The 23,724-nt window shown below is 42.8% G+C and overlaps 1 protein-coding gene across 5 annotated transcripts in view; it reads right to left on the reverse strand.

Annotated features, from left to right (window-relative positions):
• The window catches only part of SESN2 (sestrin 2), a 37,553-nt gene extending 17,839 nt beyond the window's left edge, over positions 1 to 19,714 (reverse strand). The window contains exon 1 of one of the 5 annotated variants that reach the window (XM_020813259.3): positions 19,246 to 19,714. In XM_020813259.3, the coding sequence (XP_020668918.3) occupies positions 19,246 to 19,335 (90 nt within the window). In that variant the 5' untranslated portion in view covers positions 19,336 to 19,714. Of the gene's footprint in view, positions 1 to 4,980; positions 5,062 to 8,591; positions 9,014 to 19,245 lie in introns of those variants that run through there. The other 4 variants (XM_072980056.2, XM_072980055.2, XM_072980054.2 and 1 more) reach the window with 4 other exon arrangements.
• Between the last annotated feature and the right edge of the window lie 4,010 nt (positions 19,715 to 23,724).

Genomic DNA, 23,724 nt, shown 5'->3' on the forward strand with positions numbered 1-23,724 from the left:
CCAGTTCAAATTAAATTGATCTATCTATAAGCCAAGAGGATTAAAATAAAGCAGCCCTGTATGTACCATATTTAATATAACAAATACAAAATTAATTGCAACTAAAAATAACTGTGGTGACCCCCCCTCCCCAGGAAAACACATCACGATCCCCTTGCAGATCATGACCCCCCTGACTGGGAACCCATGGGCCCTAGAGGAAAAGCTGCTAGATTCTCAGAGACGCTCTGTTATTCAGGTGTCTTTCCGCAGCAACACCCCTGGAGATGTTTCATCAGGTATATCTGGCTGGAACTGGATGGTCTAACATGAAGTTCACACATTTAACACCCACTCAACTTTGCCCCATATGATCCTTGCAAGCAGGATGCCTCGTGGAGGAAGCCAAAAGACAGATTCCTATCTCCTCTCCAGGATGAGCTGTTTACCCCCTGCACAGGACTCTCTATGCCTGACGAAACAGGGAGTCAGCTGCAAGCATCGATCTCTCTGGACAGCATAGTATAGGCTTACATCAGCAGAAAGTTTGGTACATTTCATTCCCCCCACCACCTCTGGAAGGGTCACTCCTATAATCGTGTTTCTTTTTCTTCTTTAGCAAACTGGCTGCGCTAAAAGTAAAGAGCCTCAGGCCACCAGGCTATCCAACAAAGTTGATCTAGGGGGAAACACTTGCTGAACAACCAGGTAGCAAAACAACAGGTTAAACAAAGACAGTTTGCAAATGTCAAAATTAAAGAGGAAAGGTGGGAGGGTGGCACTTTAAAGATTAACTGATTTATTTCATTGCGAGCTTTTCTGGATCAAATCTGAAGAAGTAACTTTGCCCTTTTCTTTGGGCACTACACACCTTTGTCTTTAACTTTGACAACATACCCAGATAAACCACCATGGCTTATCCTAGAAAGCCAGCTCAGAATTTTTGAATCCACCCAGCTGGGAACATCGTGAGGTCTTTAGACTACAAGTCCCACTGCCTGCAGCTCCCACAAAGGCTGGACTAGCAGTTCAACATCATAGGAGGGCAATGAGCAAGAGCTGCAGAAAATAATTGTTTTGAATTGCAAATCTCAGCATCTGTCATGCTGGATGTGAGATTACAGGAACTGCAGTCTAAAAATGTAACTTTTCTCATCTCAGCCACAGATTCTTCGCACCGCTATAGTGCGCTCCAGGTTAACTGGCTCCATGTTATTTCACAGAGCTACTGCTGCAACCTCATCACATGAACGGGGAGTTTTGGTGCTCCTAGAAAGAATCTGAAAGCAAATCACAGGCTCAGGGCTATATTCCAACACTGTGCTTCTGGCTGCTCTCTGGCACACGGTGCAGACCCATCCCTACCAATAGGCAAAAAGTCAGGCAACTGCCTTGTGCATCAAGTGGTGGAAAGTAGCAGTGGCTAGTTTGGCCATTTACGAGAGAAGAGGTATCTTATGCCACAAAAGCTTATGTGGTCCCTTCAGCTAATCTCCTGCCCTTCAGTGTTGGGAGGACACCCTCCCATTGCCACAAAAGTTGGCTTTTGAACTGAAGACAAGGGGAAAGGCCGCCATCTTGTTCTTTGCCTCATACAGCAAAGTTGCCTCAGCCTATCTGAGTATAGCAGAGAAAAACCTGTGGTGGAATTGTGAGCAGAAATGGAAATGGCTCACAAGAGGTTTTCTACTTTCTGGGTCACAGGCCCCTGTCATATGAAAATATTTCCCCACACACAAAGCAGTTCCAAAAAGGACATTACTCTCATGCACTCACAAACTGTAATTTCTCATTTCTTCACTGTGTGGACCTTTCCAGAAGTTAATCATTTCCAACAATAAATAGGCAAGCTTTTGGGGATGTGAAGCATTTCTGATGTGGCTCTCACAGCAGCAAAGCAGCACCTCACCAAGGAATTAAGCGATATAGTTATAACTCAAAGACATCCTTGATACTTTTTAAAAACTAGATTACCAAGTATTAGAGGTGAAATCAGTAAAAATGCTATGGAAAATACCACATTCACCAGTGGAGCAAAAAGCCGTAATATCTGGCAATATTTTCTTGAACAGAACTGGACAAACTCTGGCCCTCTTTTTGCTGAGCTATGATTTCTATTGTGTTTATTTGTTTATTAATTTTCTCCTTGCTCTCAGAACTAGGAGGCTCACAGCAGCACTAAAACAAATACAGTACCAATAAAAATAGATTAAAGACAGATACAAAGGAGTGCAAAATATTAACGTGTTAAAACGTAATAAAAATAACCATAATATTGAATGAGAAAAGACTGCTCACTCGGTTACATCATGTAACAAAATACAGTGACATGCACAAACAACAAATATGGCAGTCCTCCTGAAATCTGAATGATCTGGCAATGGAAGCTTGCAAAAGTACAGTCACGATTTTGCAGGGATTGGAACCTTCTGTCTCAAAGCCTTCTGACAGACATCATCATCCTTCTTGTGCAATACAAAACACACCTCTGGATACAACTACAGTGATCTATCCCATCTCTTGTCAACAATGCCCCTCTGCACTCTACATAGGACACAGAAGAATATCTCTACACAAAAGAATTAATGGACATGAATCAGACATCAGAAACTGCAATACACAGAAACCTCTCTCAAACCACTTCAATCTACCAGGACACTTCAAAGGATATGAAAGCTGCTATACTGGAAAAGAAACGCTACAAAACAACAATAGAGAGGAGAACAGCTGAGATAAAATGTATTCACACGATGGACACTCATATAAATGGATTGAATATCAGTTAAGGTTTCTTCAGCCAAGACCAAATGTAATACGGTAATTATGCTGTTATCTAGCGCTATTTTCCTTCACAACGGCCAGATCCATCTTTCAGAACAAGGCTCAATGGTATAGCCTGTCCTTCTCTATATTAACACACATTGTTCCTGTTGTTTCCTTTAATCATATCATTGCTTACAGCTGGTCTTTAAAGTCACTGTATTTCTCTCTCTCTCTCTCCTTTTGTCTGGTTTTGTATCTCTTGCTGGAATGTTTACAGAACTGAATACCAAACAGAAGTCATAAATTATGGCACGTGTGAAATGCAACCAGACACTATTGACTCTTAAAAAGAGTCCAGCATGAATGTTTCATAGTGTTAATCTCTGTTTTCCATCTCATGTTTCTGAGGAAGTGGGCTAAGAAGCTCCATGAAAGCTTACATTAAAATATAATAGTTAGTCTTTAAGGTGCCACAATATGCTTGTCTTGTTGTTTTTATTTTCTTTTTGCTAGATAAATGTACTGAAAGTGTCCTATTTCGCCTTAACCCCTTTTAAAGCATATACAGTACTAAAAAAAAAAACTGGACATGTGGAAACAACAGAACCACTTTGAAAACACATAATCAATATTGACGACAGCTCTCAGATGATAATCTGCTCAAGGGTGAAAAACCTTTGTCATGACAGGTGTTGCACAGGTACCTTGGATTCCCATCCTATCCTGCAAGCATCCGGTGGGGCAGGGAAACTTGGGGTGCTGCGTCTTAGTGGGCACCCGTGGGAGCTGGTGAGGTGGGGCACCCATGCAACACCTGTGGGCCTGATTTGTCAAACCGCACCAAAGTGGTGAACCATGGCTCATGCCCATCTCTAGTAGCTACCATATTTTTCCGTGTATAAGACTATACTTTTGTCTACAATCTTTAGACAAAAAATTGAGGGTCGTCTTATACATGGAAGTAAGCTGAGGAGAAAAACAAGTGGAGGGGAAAGCAGGGATCAAAGTGATCCTGCAGGGCTTTGATCTCTGCTTTCCCCTCCACTTGCTAAGCCTTAGCAAAAGGAAAGCTGGGATCAAAGTGCTGCAGGATCACTTCGATCCCTGCTTTCCCCTCTGCTTGCTAAGTCCCATGGGGCTTAGCTAAAGGAGGGGGAAAGGATCAAAGCAATCCTGTGGCTATCTAAGGGGGAAAGGGATCAGAATGATTGTGCAGTCATGGAATTGCTTTGATCCCTTTCCCCCTCCTTTTGCTAAGCCACACGGGGCTCAGCACAAGGGGAGAAAGCAGGGATCAAAGCCATCCTGCAGCACTTTGGTCCTTTTTACCCTACATTTACTAAGCCCCACTTACATTTCTTAATTTTGGGTTAGAAAAGTGGGGGGCGTCTTATACACGAAAAATATGATATATTGCATTGTTACTGCAGCTTGATATACTTGAACCGTCATGGTTGAACCTTCCTGACATGATTCTGGGCTCCGTAACTGAGTGAAACAATTTCTCTGCTCTCATTTGAGGATACTGCCCTAGTGTTTTCTAAAGGGGAAGTCTAGGTACTGCAGCTCTCTCAGGATACAACATTATATCATTAAAATCCAATACAAAATATTAAAATTGATATCGAATGTCTGTAACCTGTAATGCAGAAACAAAGTTCTGGATTAAGCAACACTTTCAATGCTTCATTAAAAAGTTAGAAATAAAATGAGCTTTTGCATTCTCTTCATCAGGAAAAGATGATATAAAGTTTGGGAAGGATTAGTCAACCCAGAATTTTCTTCCTATATATGGACCATAGAGTGCAGATAGACTCCCAAGTGCTCCCAAGTAAATTACAAAAAGTTCCAAAATATATCCAAGCAGGAGGGACAGTAGTAGTTAAGAATGCTGGACTGGGACTTGGGGGGATCCAGATTCAAATGCCCTGCCAGCCACGGATCTCACGGGCTGATCCCTGGTCGGTCATCTGTCTCAAAGCCTGACTTGACTCTCAAGGCTAATGGGAAGATAAAATAGACAGGAGGACAGTCACGTAGCCTGCATTAAACCTACTGGAGTAAAGCCACATAGATAGGTAATGAACAAACAAAAGACACACGTCATGATCAAAAGGTCTCCTACCAGAACTTTTATGGGCTTCCTCATTCTACCAGCCCCAAAACTGGAGGTTCTTGGTTGACCCCTCCTACTCCCCCCTTTTCTTACTGATAAAGGGACACAAGCCAAAAGCTCACATTCGGAGGCAAGATACCATGTTCTGGCAGACTGATCTTTGCCGTCCTCACCCCTGTCCACAGCATGCACGTGGCCTCGTCAGGCAAGTCCGACTCAGCTGGAAAATAAAGCTCTCCAAAACCAGCTGACGCGGCAGGCTTCTCTCCAGCTCCAGCACGGGGTGGGTGAAGGGAAGCAGAGCGTTGATAAGAGCAAAGTGTGAAAGAAGGTGGAGAGCAGGCAGAAAAAAAACGGAAGGTCAGGTTTTGCAAGACTGGAGCCCTCCGCAGCTCACGTTGCCAAACAGCCAATTACGGTAAGTTGTGCATCTAGTTAAACGGTATTCTTTTGTCACCAGATTCTAAAGAGTGCCAATCACAGAAAAGAACAGACTTAGGCTTTGCAATACCTTAAGCTTCTCCAATAGTAGTGGCAGACGCTGGAACTCCAACATAAAATCACCAAAAGTTATTACAGCTTAATTTATTTATTTATTTATTGGACTTATATACCGCCCCATAGCGCTACAAGCACTCTCCGGGCGGTTTACAATTTTAATTATAAAGGCTACACATTGCCCCCCCAGCAAGCTGGGTACTCATTTTACCGACCTCGGAAGGATGGAAGGCTGAGTCAACCTTGAGCCGGCTACCGGCAGTACAGCGTTTTAACCACTGCGCCACGAAGTATTACACACTATTATATTTTATATTTAAGGGGCTCGCACTGTCTTATTTTGAAACGCGGGGTTCTTATTTGGCCAGGGATTGAAATTACACAAAGGTGTCCAGGCTCCCTTATGAGACAATTAGGAATATAGTTTAGTCTAAAATTTAGGTCTAACCACTAGGTGAGGCCAATTGCAGCCGAACTAACACTATCTAGGTACGTACCGGTAAGTAGTAGCTGGCTGGATTGGACAGTGGTTTAGGTATGTGACAGAGGAGGCAGAAGCTGGCAGTTCGATTCCCACTGGGCCTCCTGGGAGAACAGCCATGCAAACTGCATCATCCCAAAGGGCCCCCAGAACAACAGGACAGCTGAACCACTTCTGTGTATTCTCTACCTAGAAAGGCCTGGAACGGGTGGTCATAAGTCAGAACTGACTTGACAGGCACACAAAAGGTTAGACACAGACATCTGCTTCAGTCCAATGCCCTGTTTAGCTGATGTTAAGTGCCCATGTGTTCTTGTAGATGGTGCTCTGGATAGCTTATTCAGGGACTATCCTCCACAGTCCCAAAAAAAAAAAAAAAAAAGCCATCAAATTCATGTGCTCCTTAAAAAATCCAAAAGCAGGAGCAGGTGGTATCTTTATTCAACCACTAACAAAATTAAAAATTGTGCAATATTTTTATTGCAGTGGTCTAATCAAGGTATTGCTAGTCCTTGCTTTGGGACTGTGTAATCACCAAATGTCTTTGTTTGCTTTATAATAATTAGGGACTTAGGAGTTAAGATAAGGCAGTCTGTAGCATTATCTGTTTGTGACCCTTGACCACTGGCAAAAAACCACCCTCACAAACCGAAGGAAATAAGCCTTAGGCTCATAACACATCAACATATGCCGCTTGCTAATAAAAGTTACAGTAAACTTAGGAAAGAACATCCAGCTCCATTTATGAAACATTTTGCTACTCATTTGCTTTGCCAATGAGATGAAAACGATAGCTTGAGTCAGAAATGTATTCCCACCGGCTAGAAGAAAAACAAATCTTCTAGCTATTCCATCCAAAACTTCTGCCCAAAGTTCTCATCTAGTGAGAGAGACAAAATGCAGAGTTCTACAACTCTCTGCCTCCCACTGATACACATATGGGTATTAAAAGATGTCTCCTTTTGCTCCTTTTGCTCCAGACAAACACTGAGTATAGAAATATTCCTTTGCTGGACTCTCATAATCTTCATCCAGCATGGCCAGGCCTTTGCTATCTGTCTTTAAAGGGGGGAGAATAATATTGGGGAATTCTGAAAAACTGAAGTCCAAAAAAAAGAACTTCTTGAAACTCTTGCCTTTTCTACCATCAAAGGAGCTGCTGGCATGACCCATGATCATCAACTACTGTTACCTCTTCCAACTTGCTGGCTTCCCTCTGGGTTAACCAAACACCAGTCGGTGTCTCTTCCTTGGCTAGACCTGGCCTTTGGGGTCACACATGCTGATCTTTGGTGTAGCTGTTGTTCTCTTCACAACAGTCTCCGAGATAACAGGGCTATTGGTCTGCATAATGTTTAGAACTCATTTACAGTGGTGCCTCGCTAGACGATGATAATCTGTTCCACTGAAATCGCTGTTTAGCGAAATCATTGTCTAGCGAAAAGCATTTCCCCATTGGAATGCACTGAAACCTGTTTAATGCGTTCCAATGGGGAAGAATCATTGTTGTCTAGCGAAGATCGGCCATAGGAAAGCCGCTTTGCGAACCGCCAATCAGCTGTTTAAATCGCTGTCTTGCGAAGCTTAGGTCCCGAAAACACCTGTTTTGTGAGTGCGGAGGAAGCTGTCAAAATCGTTGTCTAGCGAAAATCAGTTTGCGAAGCAGGGACCAAACATTGTCCAGCTAAATTCCCCCACAGGAATCACTGTTTTGCGAATCGCTATAGCGATCACAAAAAGTCAATGTCTAGCAAAAAAACTGTCATGCGGGGTAACTGTCCCAAAGCCTTCATTTTTCCAGTTTCTTTTTTTAGACCAGATTATTTCATACAAGATGAACAGGTAGGAAATACGTTGTATAAAAAGTGATGCCAGCCCTCCTCAACCTGGGGCTCCCAGATGTGCTGGATTATATCTGCCATCATCCCAAGCCACCATATCTACTGACACACATGCAAGTAAGCCGCCTTGTTTCTGTATGTCTGCTTCGTCAGTATATGTGAGCATGCCAACTACCCAAAGACCTACTGAAAAGGTTATCAAACCACTCAACCTGCGGATGTCAAGAGAGTAACTCAATTGTCTGTCATCCACAGCAAGGGCAGGAATTGTTTAGCCCATAAGCTCTATTCAGCCTCGATGCTCTTTCTGCCCTCCATACATGACCTACCAAGCCAATACCTGCACATGGGTGTAGGTATATGGATATAGGTATTGGCACATGGGTGTAGATATTTGCCAGTTTCCCCCTAAAACAAAGTAATTCCACATCCATGGGGATGCAACGGTCTACTCAAATATGAACCCTCCACAACTTTATTTAAGTAAACATTATTGGAAAGTCTAGATCTCAGTCACACAGAGAACTGGGTTACTTGGAAGTCCTTTAATCGGCTACAAAGTGAAGTTGGCAGAATCAAAGTGAACCTAAATTTTTTTTTAAAAAGTATATACCATATGTTGGGGCCAAAATTATCCATCCCAACTTGGACAAGGACGAGGATTTCCATTCTACAGAGCTAAAAATTTGCTGCCCTTCTGTCCTATCAGATGGAGCCTACTATTCATAACACAAATAACCTGTTTTACTTGGCGAGTATTCCTGTTCAACTCAAAAAACCAGCTTCAAGCAGTCTAAATAACCCACAACCAACAGGCTTCTCTTTCTCTCTCTCTCTAACTTGGATCTCCTACTCAGAGCAGCCAAGCGACATTTCTTTACTACCACAGAAAACCAGTCTCACACACACCTACCTTGATGTTAAGCCTTATCTTTTAGGAAAAGGAGACCCTTCTCCTTGCCGTTCTGTCATACAGCCTCAAACGACCTGGCTTGAGCGGTTTCCCATCCTTAGTGGCTGCTGTTCATCCTGTACTAAAGCTCTTTGTCATATAATAAGTCCCACGTCTGCCCACAGACACGTTATGTCACAAATAAATTCTCAGTGATGCAATCTGTTTCCGCCAGGAGAAAACTGTTGAAATACCAATGGGGTTTGACTCCAGAAAACAAGCTTGTCAGCAGAACCAGATAGCTCTCCAGAAAAAGAACACTGAAATAGCAGGACAACCACTATATATACAGTTGTGCCCCGCTTAACAATTACCCCGTATAACAACAAATCTGCTTCACGACGATGTTTTAATGTTTTTTTTCACTTTGCAATGATCGATTCCCTGCTTCAGGAACCGATTCTTCACCTTTGCCATTAACTTGATTTGTAAAGTTCTTTTCCTGTACCTAGTAATTTGAGGCAATCCCCCTTTTTGTTTGTTTGCTTCCATTGTTTTTGTTGATAGCATTTTCCCCTCTGACCTTCCCCCAACCAGCAAGCATGGAGGGTTTTCCACATGCTGGAGATTCCATTTTCCTATTTTTCCTTCTAATTGTAACTACAAATGGTAACTGTAAGTAAAGATGTCCATACTGTGTCTATCTTATATGTTTCTAGATTGATTTTTATCATACAAAGTGCTAATTTTTGTGCAAAAAGAACCAAGAAGGGGGGGGTTTGAGAAGACTGCGCTAATCTCCCCCTGTTTCTGTGTCATTGTTTAGCTCATACTCTGCTAACCAAAAGGAATAACCAACATTCCCCAATAGTTATAACCATTCAATACATAAAACCAACAGAACTGCTTCCCACAATTTCAGTAAAGATACAGGTAGGCAACTGTGGCTTCCAGATGCTGTTGGAGTTCCTATCATTCTTTCTCCTGGCTGACTGGCACTCCAGTTCAACAGTATCGTGAAGGTAATCATTCCCAACCCCAATTTATGCCTTTTTACAAGCATTCCACTATAACAGTTTCTCAGAAGTACATAAAATTAGTCTTCTAAAGTCAAATACAATTTCCGACTTCTCCCTCACTACAAATCTTTTTTTTTTTCAGGGCAGGGGGGTTTGATTCTTGATCCAAAGCTCTTGGCCATGGCTGGTAGAGTGGGGTTTTTTTTGGAAGCTGTAGTCCAAAAAAGGAACTTCTACAGATCAGGCTTGGATACATCAAAAGCCAACTGTAGTCCTCTGCCTGTACCCACAAATATAAAAAAACCAAATGGCAAAGCACCCTGGTGTTATCATTAAGTTACAAGAAATACATCGTCAGTGATAACTAAAGCTTAATAAAACTAATTAACTTGCACATCATCTTATTTTGGTTACACAATCTATATTGAAGTAGAAAACTATTGTTTCACAATTCATGTGACCCTACAAGGCGCCCTCAGGCAATATCTAGATTTTAGAAAGGAAAAAAAGATACCCTATACCCGAAAGAGCTGGAGTTCTATATTAGGCACTCAAAGCTGGTGACTACAAGACCCAGAGTGTGCTGACTCAGTACGGTGATGCTGCAGAACCACAAGCCTGGCCCATGCTTAGTCAAGAACTGGCAAGAGCGTACTTGATAAGCAAGTCAGGAGAGGTTAAGCAAATTACAACCCAGGCTACAAAACAGGGTTATTACAACGTCATAAACATAGGAGGCCAAGAGGCTGTTCTCAATCTGCTGTAGCCTTGTAAAGTCCAAAGTGAAACAGCTGCTCCGGTTCTTTGATGTCTCCCATGGGCCCTGTTTTTTATTGATTCCAATAGTCATTGCTTATCTTTCTGTTCAAAACTTAAGAAACCGTAAAGGTGTATCCGAAGCTGAAAGTCAGACACAATGCACAACTCAATCTCTGCAACAGTTCTTCTCTTAACACGGCATCCACCCAATGAGTTCCTTGATAGAAATTTATGAAAGTACCATATTTTTCCATGTATATGACTATATTTTTGTCTAAAATCTTTAGACTAAAAATTGAGGGTTGTCTTATACACGGAAGTAAGCTGAGGAGAGAACAAAAACAAGTGGAGGGGAAAGCAGGGATCAAAGCGATCCTGCAGGGCTTTGATCTTTTTCCCCCTACACTTGCTAAGCCTCACTTAGATTTCTTAATTTTGGATTAGAAAAGGGGGGGCGTCTTATACACTGAAAAATAGGGGTATTTGTAATCTTTCCTGACCCCTCATCAGAATGGCAGAAAAATGCAATTTTAAAAATTCTGTAAGAACATAGAGCAGTCGATAAGAATTGCACCCCAGCTCATCTGGCTGTTACTCATAGACACAGCAATTAACAGTGACATCACAGATGTTTTACTGGTGCAAAAGCATACCAAACCTAACAGTCTTAAGCCAGGCACTTTATTAGAGAGCTGGATCAGGCAAGAAGTCCATTTAGTTCAGCATCCTGTTTCCCAAAGTGTCAACCAAATACTTTCAGGAATACTCACAACCAAGACATGAACCGATACTGATTCTCCACCAGAGGTTTATTCTAGACACCATGACTAATAGGGATTGACAGACCTCACAAGTGACTAGAGAGTGGAACCTGTGATATTCTGTTACCTAACATTAACAAAATTGGATTTTCCTTCCCTTTTGTCGGAGACCTCCATGGCATCACAAACTTGCATTGTGAATCCTGATTGGGGAAACGTGGCCTTCTAGCTTCCTCAGACTGGTTATTGGTGGGGGTGGGCACCATACGAAGAAAAGATGATCAAAAATTCTAGCTGAAACAGAGGAGGTACAATACCGGATGGGCTTAAATTCCCTCCCGTTGAGTTTCAGCCAACCGCATCGCAAATACTACACAACATTGCATGTTAGATGAATATTTTTTTCCACCAGAGAGTCTACCTTCTGAAAAACAAGTTTTTAAAACCATTTAATCATTAACAGATACTTCACCACTGGAAGATAAGCCCTTGGCTTCTGCAGTCTTAAATGCAATTTTCTGGCTCTCGCCAGAATCCAAGGATAAGTATGTTAATGTTGCCAAAACAGGTGGGACTGGCTAGATGAACCCCAGAAAAGTACAACAGCAACAAATCGGCAAAGAGAGCAAACATAACACACACACTTATAACACAAACCTGAACTTTGAACATTTGCCTTTTCCTGGAAATCCTGTTTAAGGCATTCTGGGAGTTGTTACAAAGAAGACGACAACATTTTTCTAAACGCTAACAGAAATGTAATGCAAATACTCACAGATGCAGAGAAACAGACATAAAAGAGCCCAAGTAAGATCTCATTTGCTTAATACCACAGAATGCTGAAAGATTGCTGAAGACATGGAAGAGACCAGAAAAGCAGAAGGCAATGGACCAGAGCATCTTGGAAAAGGGCTTGAACAAAAAGGTTGTCTACCGCTATGTCACTTGTTCTATAGCCATTTAGCTACGAGATATAGAAAATGAAGCTCAGAGCTGCACCCTCTGCTGGAAGATAAGAGAACTGACTGCTGCCCTCCATGCAAGAGGTGTAGCAGAGTCAGCATTTTTAGGGCTGAGACGTCCTGAAGATTATCTGGCGCTGGCACCATCACCCTTATTAGACTTCCCTCTGACCTTAGGTACAATTCTCAAAGTAGGTGGGAGAGAAATGTCAGGAACAATGTATTGCTAACAAGCTTTTCCTGCTGCAATGCTAACTAGAACTGCTGGATAGCTCAGTGGCTTTAGGTCTTTGGCTGCAGGGCCAGAGGTTGGCAGTTCAATTCCCCCACTATGCCTCCTTGGTGGGAACTGGACTCGATGCTCTATTGGGTCCCTTCCAGCTCAGCAGTTCTAAGATTATGATGATTTTATTATTATTCAAAAATACCAGACACAGTAAATCAAAATTATAAACAGATACAAGTTTTAACCAAAAACCTAAATATCTGATAAGTATCAGTGCAGTAGGTATGCTGTTCCTAATACTGCTGTTTTTTTTTCTCTAGGTCTGATGGTTTGATTTCTGAAATCTTCAACTGTTTATAGTACTGTGTAAAATTTCTTGATATTGTTCCCAAAGCCCCAATAACCATGAGGATCACTGAAGTGTGTTTCATCCACAAGCGAGATGTTTTAATTGCCTGGTCTCTGTATTTTGTTAGTTTTTCCACTTTATTTTAAACTCTGGCATCCCCTGGAATTGTAATGTAAGTGATCCAGACATTTCTTCATTCTATTAGTACTATGTCTGGTGTGTTATGCTCAAGGTATCTATTGGTTTGGATCCAGAAATCCCACAAATATCTTGACTTTGTCATTTCCTGACACCTTCTCTACCTGATGTTCCTCTGGGTTTTTGGAGACTGGCAAGTTATATTTTTTCATAATGACCAGTGCACTAATTTTGCCACTCTATAGTGTCTAATTTTGTAATCTGTTTGTGCAATCTTTGGACATTCGCAGATCAGCTGCGACACAGTTTCATCTTTTCCTTGTCACGGTTGACATTTGCTGTTAGCACTAATTCCTTGATCATGTTGGTTTGGAGTGCTTATTCCTGTGTAGCAAAAATCAAGCCTTCGGTTTCTTTAATGATCCCCAGTTTTAGCCATGCCTATGTTGAATTATTATTATGCTTTCCAGCAATATTTCTCAGGTGTTGTTTATGTAGTGTTTTTCCCTCTCAAATTTTTAATTTATTTTCAAACCACTGTTTCTTATATTGAGCCTTTCTGTTTTCAAAATTTTCTCCATTTTCACTGCTTTAAGTAATTTTTCTCTACTTGTACTAACAAAATCATTTAAGTTTCTTTTTTCCTCCTCTACTCCTTGCTGTATTTGCAGTAGTCTGCGGCCTCTTGATTTTTCATGGTAAATATAATCTGTCCACATCACATTTTGGATGTAGTGTGTGATGCACATTCATTAGTTTCTGTGTTTTTTGATCCAATTCTCCTAATTTGCTTTGGGTCCAATATGTTATTCCAGCTGGGTACCAAATTACTGGAACTGCACATGTGTGTATGGCTTTGATTGTATTTCCACCATTTAAATTTGATTGTAAGGTTTTCTGAAGTCTTTTGATATATTCCCTTTCTGTCATTACTTTAACATTTGTGTGCAAAAAGTTCTTCTTCCTCCTCCTCCTTCTCCTCCTCTTCTTCTTCTTCTTCATCATCATCACAATAGACTGTGGTTCAGTCTTCAAATGACATTTAAAAGATACTGTCTGAAATCCTTTTCCTTAGCAGGGATGTTGTCAAGTTTTCCAGTCGAAGTCTGAAGTCTGTCCCACACCTTGAGTCTGAGTGCAGATATGGAAGGGAAGCAGGGCCGGTACATGCAGAGACAGTGGGCCGACTTCCCTTCTTGCAGCCAGGCCCTGCCTCTGCACATGTGTTGGCCTATCAGTTGTGTGGTATGTGTGTATGTAGAGGCAGCAGCCAGCTCTTGGAAGGGAAGCCAGGCCCACTGCCTCTGCGGATGGCGGCAGCAGTGGCAGGAGCAGGGATGGAGGCCCATCCTTAACAGGGAATAAACAACGTGACTTGGAAAAATTGGTCTGAATCGCAACTCAGCTCCGAATCTTTAAAATAAAAAGCCCACAAAAACCCAGGTCAAGTTGCCAGTGCAACTTAAGTTGGACTCTACATTCCTCTTTCTTAGTGCACTAAGTTGCACTAGAGTAGGTCCACTGAATAAGTAGGGGCATTGTGAGTCAATTCTTTCATAAACTCAACTGATTCAAAGAAGTTTATTCTAGTTGGGACACAACTTCAATGAAGAAACTGGAATGGTGAAAGCTTTTGTATACCTTGGTTCAATCATTAATCAGCCAGTAATCCAAATGATGACTGCAGTCAAGAAATCACAGGAAGACTGAGACTTAAAAGGGCAGCAGTGAAGGAATTAGAAAAGATCATCAAGTGTCAAGATATGTCAACAGAGACCAAGTTTAAGATTACACACACACTTGTATTTCCAACAGGGTGGATTTGATTTAAATCACAATATACAATTAAAAATTCAGATTGTAATTTAAACCATGATTTATATTGTGACTTAAATTAACTTGATTTTTTAAAAAAAATTATTTTTACCCACCCTGGCTTCCAGTCACTGTGTAATGTACGGGTGCAAAACCAAGACAGTAAAGAGAGGTTACAAGAAAACAAAACTGATCTGTTTGAAATACAGCACTGCATGAGAGCTTTGCTGATACACTGGACTGCCAGAAAAACAAACAAGTGCATCCTAGAGCTAATCAAGCCTCAACTATCTCTGGAAGCAAAACAAAAAACAAAAAAACATAAAAAATAAAAATTAAATTGAGATCATCCTACTTTGGGCACATTATGAGAAGGCAAGATTTTCTGGAAAAGAGAATAATGTCAGGAAAGGTTGAAGGCAGTAGGAGAAAGGGAAGATTGAATACAAGATGAATTTGCTCCCTAAAGTAAGCTACAGCCTTTAGTTTACAACAGGACGTTTAGGAAATGGCTCACCACAAGTCGGAGGTGACTCGACAGCAAATAACAACAGTGTCTTAATGATTACATTGGTCCCAAAGGCATGCCGATAACCAGTTCAAGGGGATAACTTTGATCAAACAAACATCTCAGATAAAAAAAAAGTCTATTGGAAAACCAACAGTTCAACCTTTTAACAAACAACTGGTTGAAATATGAGGAGGGTCAGATATCCATCCTTGCACAGCAGAGATTCCAAAACTTGAGTCCGTAGATGTTCTTGGACAAGTCCTAGAATCCTAGAGCTTTGGCCACAGTGGCTTCTACCATCTGACATCCAAGAATCTCTGGGGACTCAAGGTTGACAACCACTGCTACCCAATAAGTCACCTGTAGACACATTCAAGAAGTAAACACTGCTCAGGAAGCACTGACAGGCTAATCTCTTTAAACCACAAGTTCCTCATTCTTTCTGAAATAGGGAACATTTCATGTCCACTTACTCATTAGGGTGGTTTAACATAGTGATGAGTCCACCGCTGAACCATGGCTACCCATGTGCCTCATTTCAGGCCTATCGGGGGGGGGGAAGGAGGGGAAAATACTGAGCCCACACCAAAATGTTAATCTTATGACAAAGTGTTTCTTTGGGAGGATCTCTCCCCCCGTTTTGCCAGCATATGAAGACAGATGAACATGGCTACTCTTTGGGAAGATGTACCGGAGGAATTCCAGTTTTAAGTGGCCCAGACAGTGGGCTGTGCTAGGCAGGCAGCAAGTTTGGGAGCGTGCAGGATGAATGAGGATTCCCTGGCTTCCGTTATTTAGGAGGCCAAGATCATGACATTCTAAGTAGTGCTATTCCTCACTGGCCAATGTCCTTGAGCTGCTGGCTGGCGAGGTGAAAGCCATGGCCCGACACAACTCAAGAACCCTCATTTCAGGAATTATTGAGTTGTGTCAAACCACGGCCATACCAAGGGCTGAAAGTGAACTTGGACCTGGATCAAGAACCGAAACAGTGGTTCTCAACCTTTAATCTTCCAGATTTTGGACGTAAACATCTAGAAAGGCGAGTGATCAGAACCACTGGCCTACCACATCAACGAGGTTCAGTGTGATCACAGCACCTCCAAGGTAAACAGAGATAAAGGAAGACGACAATGCCAATCTCTCTCTGGCACCATTAATACTAGTGCTTATCGTGTAAAGCTACTGAGCCTTACAAGTACAATACAGAGATATAACAGAATTAGGAGCCAACAGAGTTTGCTGCCTCTGTGGGGGTGTGAGCCATCTGTCTTCTGTCTTTAGACGGCACACACAAAACTGCTTCTACAGAAACATGGATCTCCTCATTACTGGCTTCCATCCTCCACTCATCTCTTCACGTAGTTTGTGCCTCCCTGTATTGACTGAATTATGTATATGTTTACACACCCACCTATGACACTTGCCAGCTTCACCCCATCTTTTGTTTATGAGTTAGAAAAACTTTTCCTGATGGCACATATACTCAGCCAATACCCTCTTCTTACTGTTACAACTCCCCATTTTAAGAGACTGAACTGCATGCAATCAGGCAATTATACTATGTTTAGAACAGAGGGGTGTTTGTTCGTTTTTTTTTTCCTATTTTTTTCTTCTTCAACATGGGACTTTGGTGATATGCTGAATCAGAGTCCCTGTCATCCCCACTGATGCCGTCTCAGGGCAATGGGAGTTGTAGTCTGGCACACTTAGAGGGCACCAAGCTGGGGGAAAGCTGCATGAGACATTGCCCGCTGTGCCATTTCAACTAGTAAAAAAAAAAAAATGCAGAAACTCAGATCCTATGCAGCTCTCTGTAGGATACAAAGGAAAACAAAAAGGGAACACCACAGTTCAGGAATGAAGAAAATAAGAAGCTGTGATGATATTTTATTCCACTCAAGCAAGACAGAGGATTTATTCGCCTATATGCACTCAAATGTGCACTGGTGATATTTTTCCCTGAAACAGTTGTGTTACTCCTTCCTCTTGTGACTCTGTACTCTCCTCGGGGCTAAAAACCTGTTCTCTTATACTCTACAAAATATCCCACATACCGACAGCAGTAATTAAAAACGTACTTTCCTTCCCTGTTCTATAAAAATAGGAGTTCCCTCACCCCTCTCCCTGAGTGGGGATGATGGGGAGACCCTCTTCTGCAGTCGCTTCCGTGAACTCAAGACACCTTGAGCTGTTGGAACTGGATTTTATTAATGTAAGAGAATACAGAACAATAATGGGTTGAGGGCTGGTGGCTTCCCTCTTCTCCCTCTCCCTCCCTTATACCTGGCTTTTGCCAGCTGGACTCCATCCATGCCTTCTTGCCTAGGGGTAGCCTGTTGACCCCAGCTCCTCTCATCTACCTGGTGCCTCCCTCGCCCTTTCTGCTCCCACGTGGGGTTCAGGTGCTGGGGTTTTATCAGGACCACAAGAGGTTATGGGAGAAGGGTAGATGACTTCCCGGGACTATCCTCCTCATAGCATATGCGGCCATTAAGTGGAGTTCTGGTTCTCTGGGTGTTTTTTGACTAACAATTTACCGAGGCTGTAGCCAATATAGCCAGTGGTGAAGGATTACAGGAACTGCAGTCATATCTGGAAGTTGCCAAAACCTGCCACAGAGGGATCTTTAAAAGGACATCAACCACCCATCCTGAAATAATTGCCCCGGCCCCTAATTTGCTTCACAATGAGGTTTAGCTCTGAAGTCCTAACAGTGTGAATCCAGGATACCACCAGGAACATTTTCTTAGTACACCCTGAAACTAATGCAGAATATCAGCAGAATATCAGAAGAGGCAATCTCCAAGCAGGGATGAAAGACAGGCCATCCTCAATAGAGAAGGTGGACGTGGCGGTGGCATCTTAGATGGCCAGCAACCTTGAGCCGGCTACCTGAGACTAGGATTAAACTCAGATCCTGAGCAAAGTCTTCACTGCAGTGCTGCAGACAAAGAAGTTCATGCATTCTCCCCTAAACTAATGACAACAAGTTTATTTGTTTATCTAAAGTATTTATCAACTGCCTTGTTGGCCTCCAGGGTCTCCATAATAAGACATATTTTGAAACATTCTTTTAAGAGTGTACTAAAAACCGTTTTAAACACTTTTTTTTAAAAAAAACAAAAAACCCAAAGGCCACTCAGAATACAAATTTTGGCTGATCACCATAAACAAACTCAGGAGAGGGTTGCAGCCAGCCTGATTTGCCTGGGGCAGGAGTCCCACAAGGCAAGGGCTATACAGAGCAGAGCCTAATGAGAGGATAATGGAAAGTGTAGTCAAACACTTGGGGAGGAGCGCTAACCTGAGGGGAAAGGCTGAGCGGCGAGGACATGCCTGGACCTGTTAGTGAAAACAAGGAGAGATGCCCGCAGGAACTTCGGAGGTTCCCCTAACGAGTCGCTGCCGCCTCCCTGCCTGCTCCGAGTCACCCGCAATCGAGTCGATGCGAAGCCAGGCTGTCGCAACCAGAAACTGCCCTTTACTCGAAACTTTTAAGGACGGGGAGTGCGAGCAACCCGCATAAATTGCTTCGCCGTGACCCCTCTTGTGAGGCTCTCTCGCCCGAGGACGACCCGACGGAGCGAGATCTCCGGCGCCCCAAGATGTCAAGGGACCGCAACAGTTGAGCGAGGGGTGTGTGTGTGTGCGTGTGTGCGTGTGTGCGTAGAGCTCTCCCTCCTCGTCTGAGCGTCTCCTTCCTTCCCCTCCGCAGCGCCCGGCTTGCTTGCTTGCGCCCAGGGCAGGAGGCACCGCCGCCCCGCTCCTCCCCAGCCCAGATTTTGTTTTTCAGACCCAACAGGCGCGCCTTTCTGCCCCCCCTCCCTCCGGCTGATGCAACGAGATTCCAATATATAACCTCTTCGAAGGGTCATCATCAAAACAACCTCCCTTTGCGCAACTCGGCAACAACTGTGCCCCCTCCCCCCGGTAAAAACAGCAGCAAATAAAAAAAAAAACCCACACACACAAACCACAAGCAGGCAGCGACCCCCCTTTGCAATAAGGCGCTCTCAAAAGCAAACTCGATCCTCCCCACTTAATAATAATAATAATAATAATAATAATAATAATAATAATAATAATAATAATAATAATAATACGGGTTCTCTTTCCCTTTCACGCTACCGACCTCTTTACTCCGCAACCGTCTGCAGTTCTCGCCGTGTAAATAGCCCCGGACTTCGGCGGCTTCACAACTCTCCGGGTCTGCGACGATCATGGTGGTGTCGAGTTAAGGCGGACAACCGCACAGAGATCGAAGAGTTTCAGCGCGGCCCGACGGGACCCACACGGAAGGGGCCAAAGAGTCCCAAGATATTAGAGCAAGTCCGGCGCAGAACGTTCGAGGATTCCAGCGCAGAACGTTCGAAACCCGCAGCGTTCTAGAACGTCCCGGGGCATCAGGGTTCTAGAACCCTCAAGCGCGCAGCAGGCGAACTGCCCCCGGCAGCCCCTCTCGGGAGCATTTCCGAACAGCGAAGGTCCAACCTTCTCAACAGCTGCTGATGACATACGACGAGCAAGGAGGTGGGACGGTGACAAGAGCACGCAAAGGTATCAACCTCCCCCCCCCCCCAACTCGAAAGCCAATGTCTTCTGAGGAGGAGGGCCTTTCTCTGCATTTAGGCTTCCCCGTCTGACTTCTGCACCAATAGAGAGCGGGGAAAACAGGCACGGGATCCTGGGAAATGGAGTTTTCGCCTCGCTTGTTTGTCTCGAAATCCCCCGGAAAGGGGGCGGAACATTTGGTTGGGTGTTATTTGTCTGGGTCGTTCCGAATGCGGCTAGTCCTTGCAATGCCTTGGAGGAATTCCAAAGCAAATAACATATTTACACACAGACACAGTCCCAGTAGTACCGTGCTATGAATGCCACTTTCTTCAGCAGACAAACTGGGATTCCGGAGAGTGCAGCTCAAATTCTGCCTTAGCCATGAGCACTGGCTAAGAAGGGGCAATGATACATTAACCTTTGAACATCACAGATATATCAAAAACCCTGTTAGGGTCACCATAAGAAACATCATAAAACTATAGACCTGGAGGTGACCCCAATGACCATTGAGTCCAGACCCTTTCTGCGTAAAAATCTCCAGTGAAGAGTCCACCACCCTCTGAAACCGTCAATTCTACTGTGAAATGGCTCTTAAGTTAATCATAGCACAATAAGAGTTGGAAGGTACCTGTAAGACCATCAACCATCTTCTCAATGCAGGGATTGAAATCCAAATACTGTATATCTGACAGATGGTTGTCCAATTTTCTAATGCCTCCAGAGCTGGAGAGCTCACCAGTTCCCGAGGTAATTCATTCTATTCTCATACTACTCAAACAGTAAGTTTTTTTTTCCTGACATTCAACTGAAATCTGGCTTCCTAGAATGTGAGCCCTACACTCTGGAATGATTGAGAACAGTTCCTGCCTCTCCTTTTCCGGGTATTTAAACACTGCTATATTACTCCTCAGTCATCTTTTCTCAAGGCTAAATGTACCTAGTTCTTTCAGTCTTTCCTCACAGGGTTTGGTTTCCAGTCCCCTGATCAAGGGGGATTTATTGCCCTTCTCTAAACTCATTCCCGTTTGTTGGCATCCTTGTTCAAGTGCAATGTCCAGAGCTGGACACAGTACTCGAGAGGAGCCCTAACCAGTGCTGAACAGATGGCAACTGGTACCTGATAGGATTTGAAGACTATACTTCTGTTAATGCAGCCTAGAATAGCCCTGGCCTTTTTTGCAGCCATACCACACTGCTGGCTCATATTCAGCTTGTGACCTACTGAACTAAAAAACATGTAACTGTGTGTTTGTTTTCCCCCTCCAATGAGTGCAGAATATTGGACTTATCTCTGTTAAATTTCATTGTTGTTTTCAACCCAGTGTTCAAGCCCATCAAGATCTTTTCAAATTTCGTTTCTGTCTTCCAGGGTACAAGCTATTCCACCCAATTTTGTGCCATCTGCAAATTTTGATTAGCATTTCCTGCATCTCCTCATCCAAGTCATTAATAAAAGTGCACTGGGCTCAGGACTGAGTCTTGTGGTACCCCACTTGTTACCCCCTCCCAGTTTGTGAAGGAGCACTCTCTTGAGTATGATTCTGTAATCAACGGTGTATCTACCTACTGTTTGTTCTATTGTAGCGCTATGGGGCGGTATATAAGTCCAATAAATAATAATAATAATAATAATAATAATAATAATAATAATAATAATAATAATAATAATAATAATAATAATAATAATAATAATAATAATAATAATAATAATAATAATAATAATAATAATAATAATAATAATAATAATAATCCAACCCACACCAGTATACCGATCAGAATATCATGAGGCACTTTGTTCAAAAGCTTTGCTGAAGTCAGGATATATTATGTCTACAGCATTCCCACCATCTACCAGGGAGGTTATTTAATCGAAATATGAGATAAGATTAGTTTGGCAGGATTTTTCTTAACAAGTCTATGATGGCTTCTACTTATTACTGCATTGTTTTCAAGGTGGTTGCAGAGTGACCACTTCATAATCTGCTCCAGTATTTTTCCTGGGATTGATGTCAGGCTGACTGGTCTGTAGTTTCCAGGTTCCCCCTGGGAACCTGCTGTCATCCAGCATAAATACAATTACAGTTAACACCATAGCTGTAAACATTTAAATGTTCTTCTCAGATAAAAGTGAGCTTTTTGTTCCTTTTTGTGATTGAGTTCGTTAGGAGACTGAAGCAGTTCCTCTTTTTTCGCGGGAAATAACCACGGAGATCTGTTTGCATGGTTAACAATTTATTTGTACTAACATTCGGTGATTCAACAATGACTTCAACAGGATCAAAACAACTAAGGTCTGGTAATTGTTCACAGGGAGAAGGTACAAATCCAAACTGCAACTTAGGAGTTTATTGAGAGGCTTGTCCAAACCGTTCTATGTCTGTGGGCTTCATCAGCAGAGCGCTCCTCACTGCACATATCCTGCTGCAACAAGGATGCCTGGCCCAGTCTCCCTCGCAGGGTGGCTGACTGAAGGTCGAATCTGGTCTGATCACCCTCCTCCAATGACTTTGCCCCCGAGGGCAAAACCACCACTGTCCATTCTTGAGTTTCTGTTACAGTAACCCTCTTTTCTTTTTTATCCAGATCCGGTAAGAATCTCCCTACACATAAGTTGGGAAAGTCTTCTAATAATCCGCCCGTTCTTCCATATCCAAGCCCGTTCTCTTTTTCCCTTCTTTCATCTTCTTTCATCTGGTATACTGAAAACTCCCCCTCTCCTCTGATCTTTGATATCCTCCTCCCACCCTGGTAGAGTCAACTCCTCCTCCTCTTTCCCTTTTCCTTCCTCTACCAAACAGACTTTTACTTCTTTCTCCTTCAATTCCTCCCCATCAATTTCTTTTACAACCAATCCTTCCTTTTCTTTTCTCTCTCCTTCTTTCTTTCGACGCTTCTATTTCAGGGAACGGCTCCCTCTCATCTTCCTCTCTCTTTCCTATTCCTCTTTCACACTATTATTGTAGGCTCTTTGACACAGTAAGGACTAGCATAAGTAACATTGAAAACGATTGGTTTAGAAAATGTGTGAGAAGATCTTTTATTTCCTCTTGCTATTTTTGCTGCCTTTAAACGTGTCCTCATTCTGCTTAACCTGGAACTTTACTTGGGTAGCTCACAGTAGTTGTGAGAATTCTTCAAATGCCAGTTTCTGGAGATCCTCAGCAGCAATGCTAGCATCTGGTGGAGCTTGAAGATTTTTTGCTTTGCTTTGTGTTTTCCAACGATGGCTGTCTATTTTTGGTAAAAGGATGGGCACTGGTTGTTCCTGAATTAAATGCAATGCTCTCCCGCCTCTGAAAACTTGAAGGTCTTGGAAGTTTCACAATTACTTCTTATAAGAAGTACAAGCCCAGTACTAGCAAACACATCCCTGTTTCTAGAAGACAACTCCCCAAACTGGTATTAATATGAGTGCACACATGTACTTGCCATGGCTTTTGTTACCAGCCCCCATGGAAAAGAGATCCTTAGCTGTTTATTTCTGCAGTGGGAGAAAACAGAATCAGTACTGCATGCTGTGAAAGGTAAAGGAGTCCATAGCTTGGATTGAGGAGTCCTGTTACATTCTAGGAGTTTTTGTTTTCTTTACCCAGATGGGAAGTTGTGGCATGAAAATCTCGTTGGAGACAAGATGCAAGTGTTCCTCAAAGGTCTGCCGCTGTGATACATGATTACAGCAAATAACATGCACACATGCAAGCAGAAATACATAATTCCATGTCTCCTTAAACCCATGTACTGCAGTAAAAGAAATTAGATGATAAAGCAAGCCAATGTGGCATGGTGGGTAAAGTGTGGGATGAGGAACTGGAAGATCCAAGTTCCTCAGTAAACCGCAGAAGGCCTTCAGAGACTTTGGCAAAGTATCTCAGCCAGACCTGTATCACAGGGCTGTTGTGGGGATGAAATGGGAGAAAGTGAGCTGTATGCGTTTGCTGCCTTAAACACTGGAAAAACATACAACGAGGAGTAAAACTAATACATTTTAAAATAAATTCTGGGTCATATTTAGGACTAACACATATGCACAAGTGGTAGCCCAGCAAACTTGATT

This window comes from Pogona vitticeps, chromosome 9 (genome assembly GCF_051106095.1).
Source record: "Pogona vitticeps strain Pit_001003342236 chromosome 9, PviZW2.1, whole genome shotgun sequence".
In the NCBI taxonomy this organism is placed as follows: Eukaryota; Metazoa; Chordata; class Lepidosauria; order Squamata; family Agamidae; genus Pogona; species Pogona vitticeps.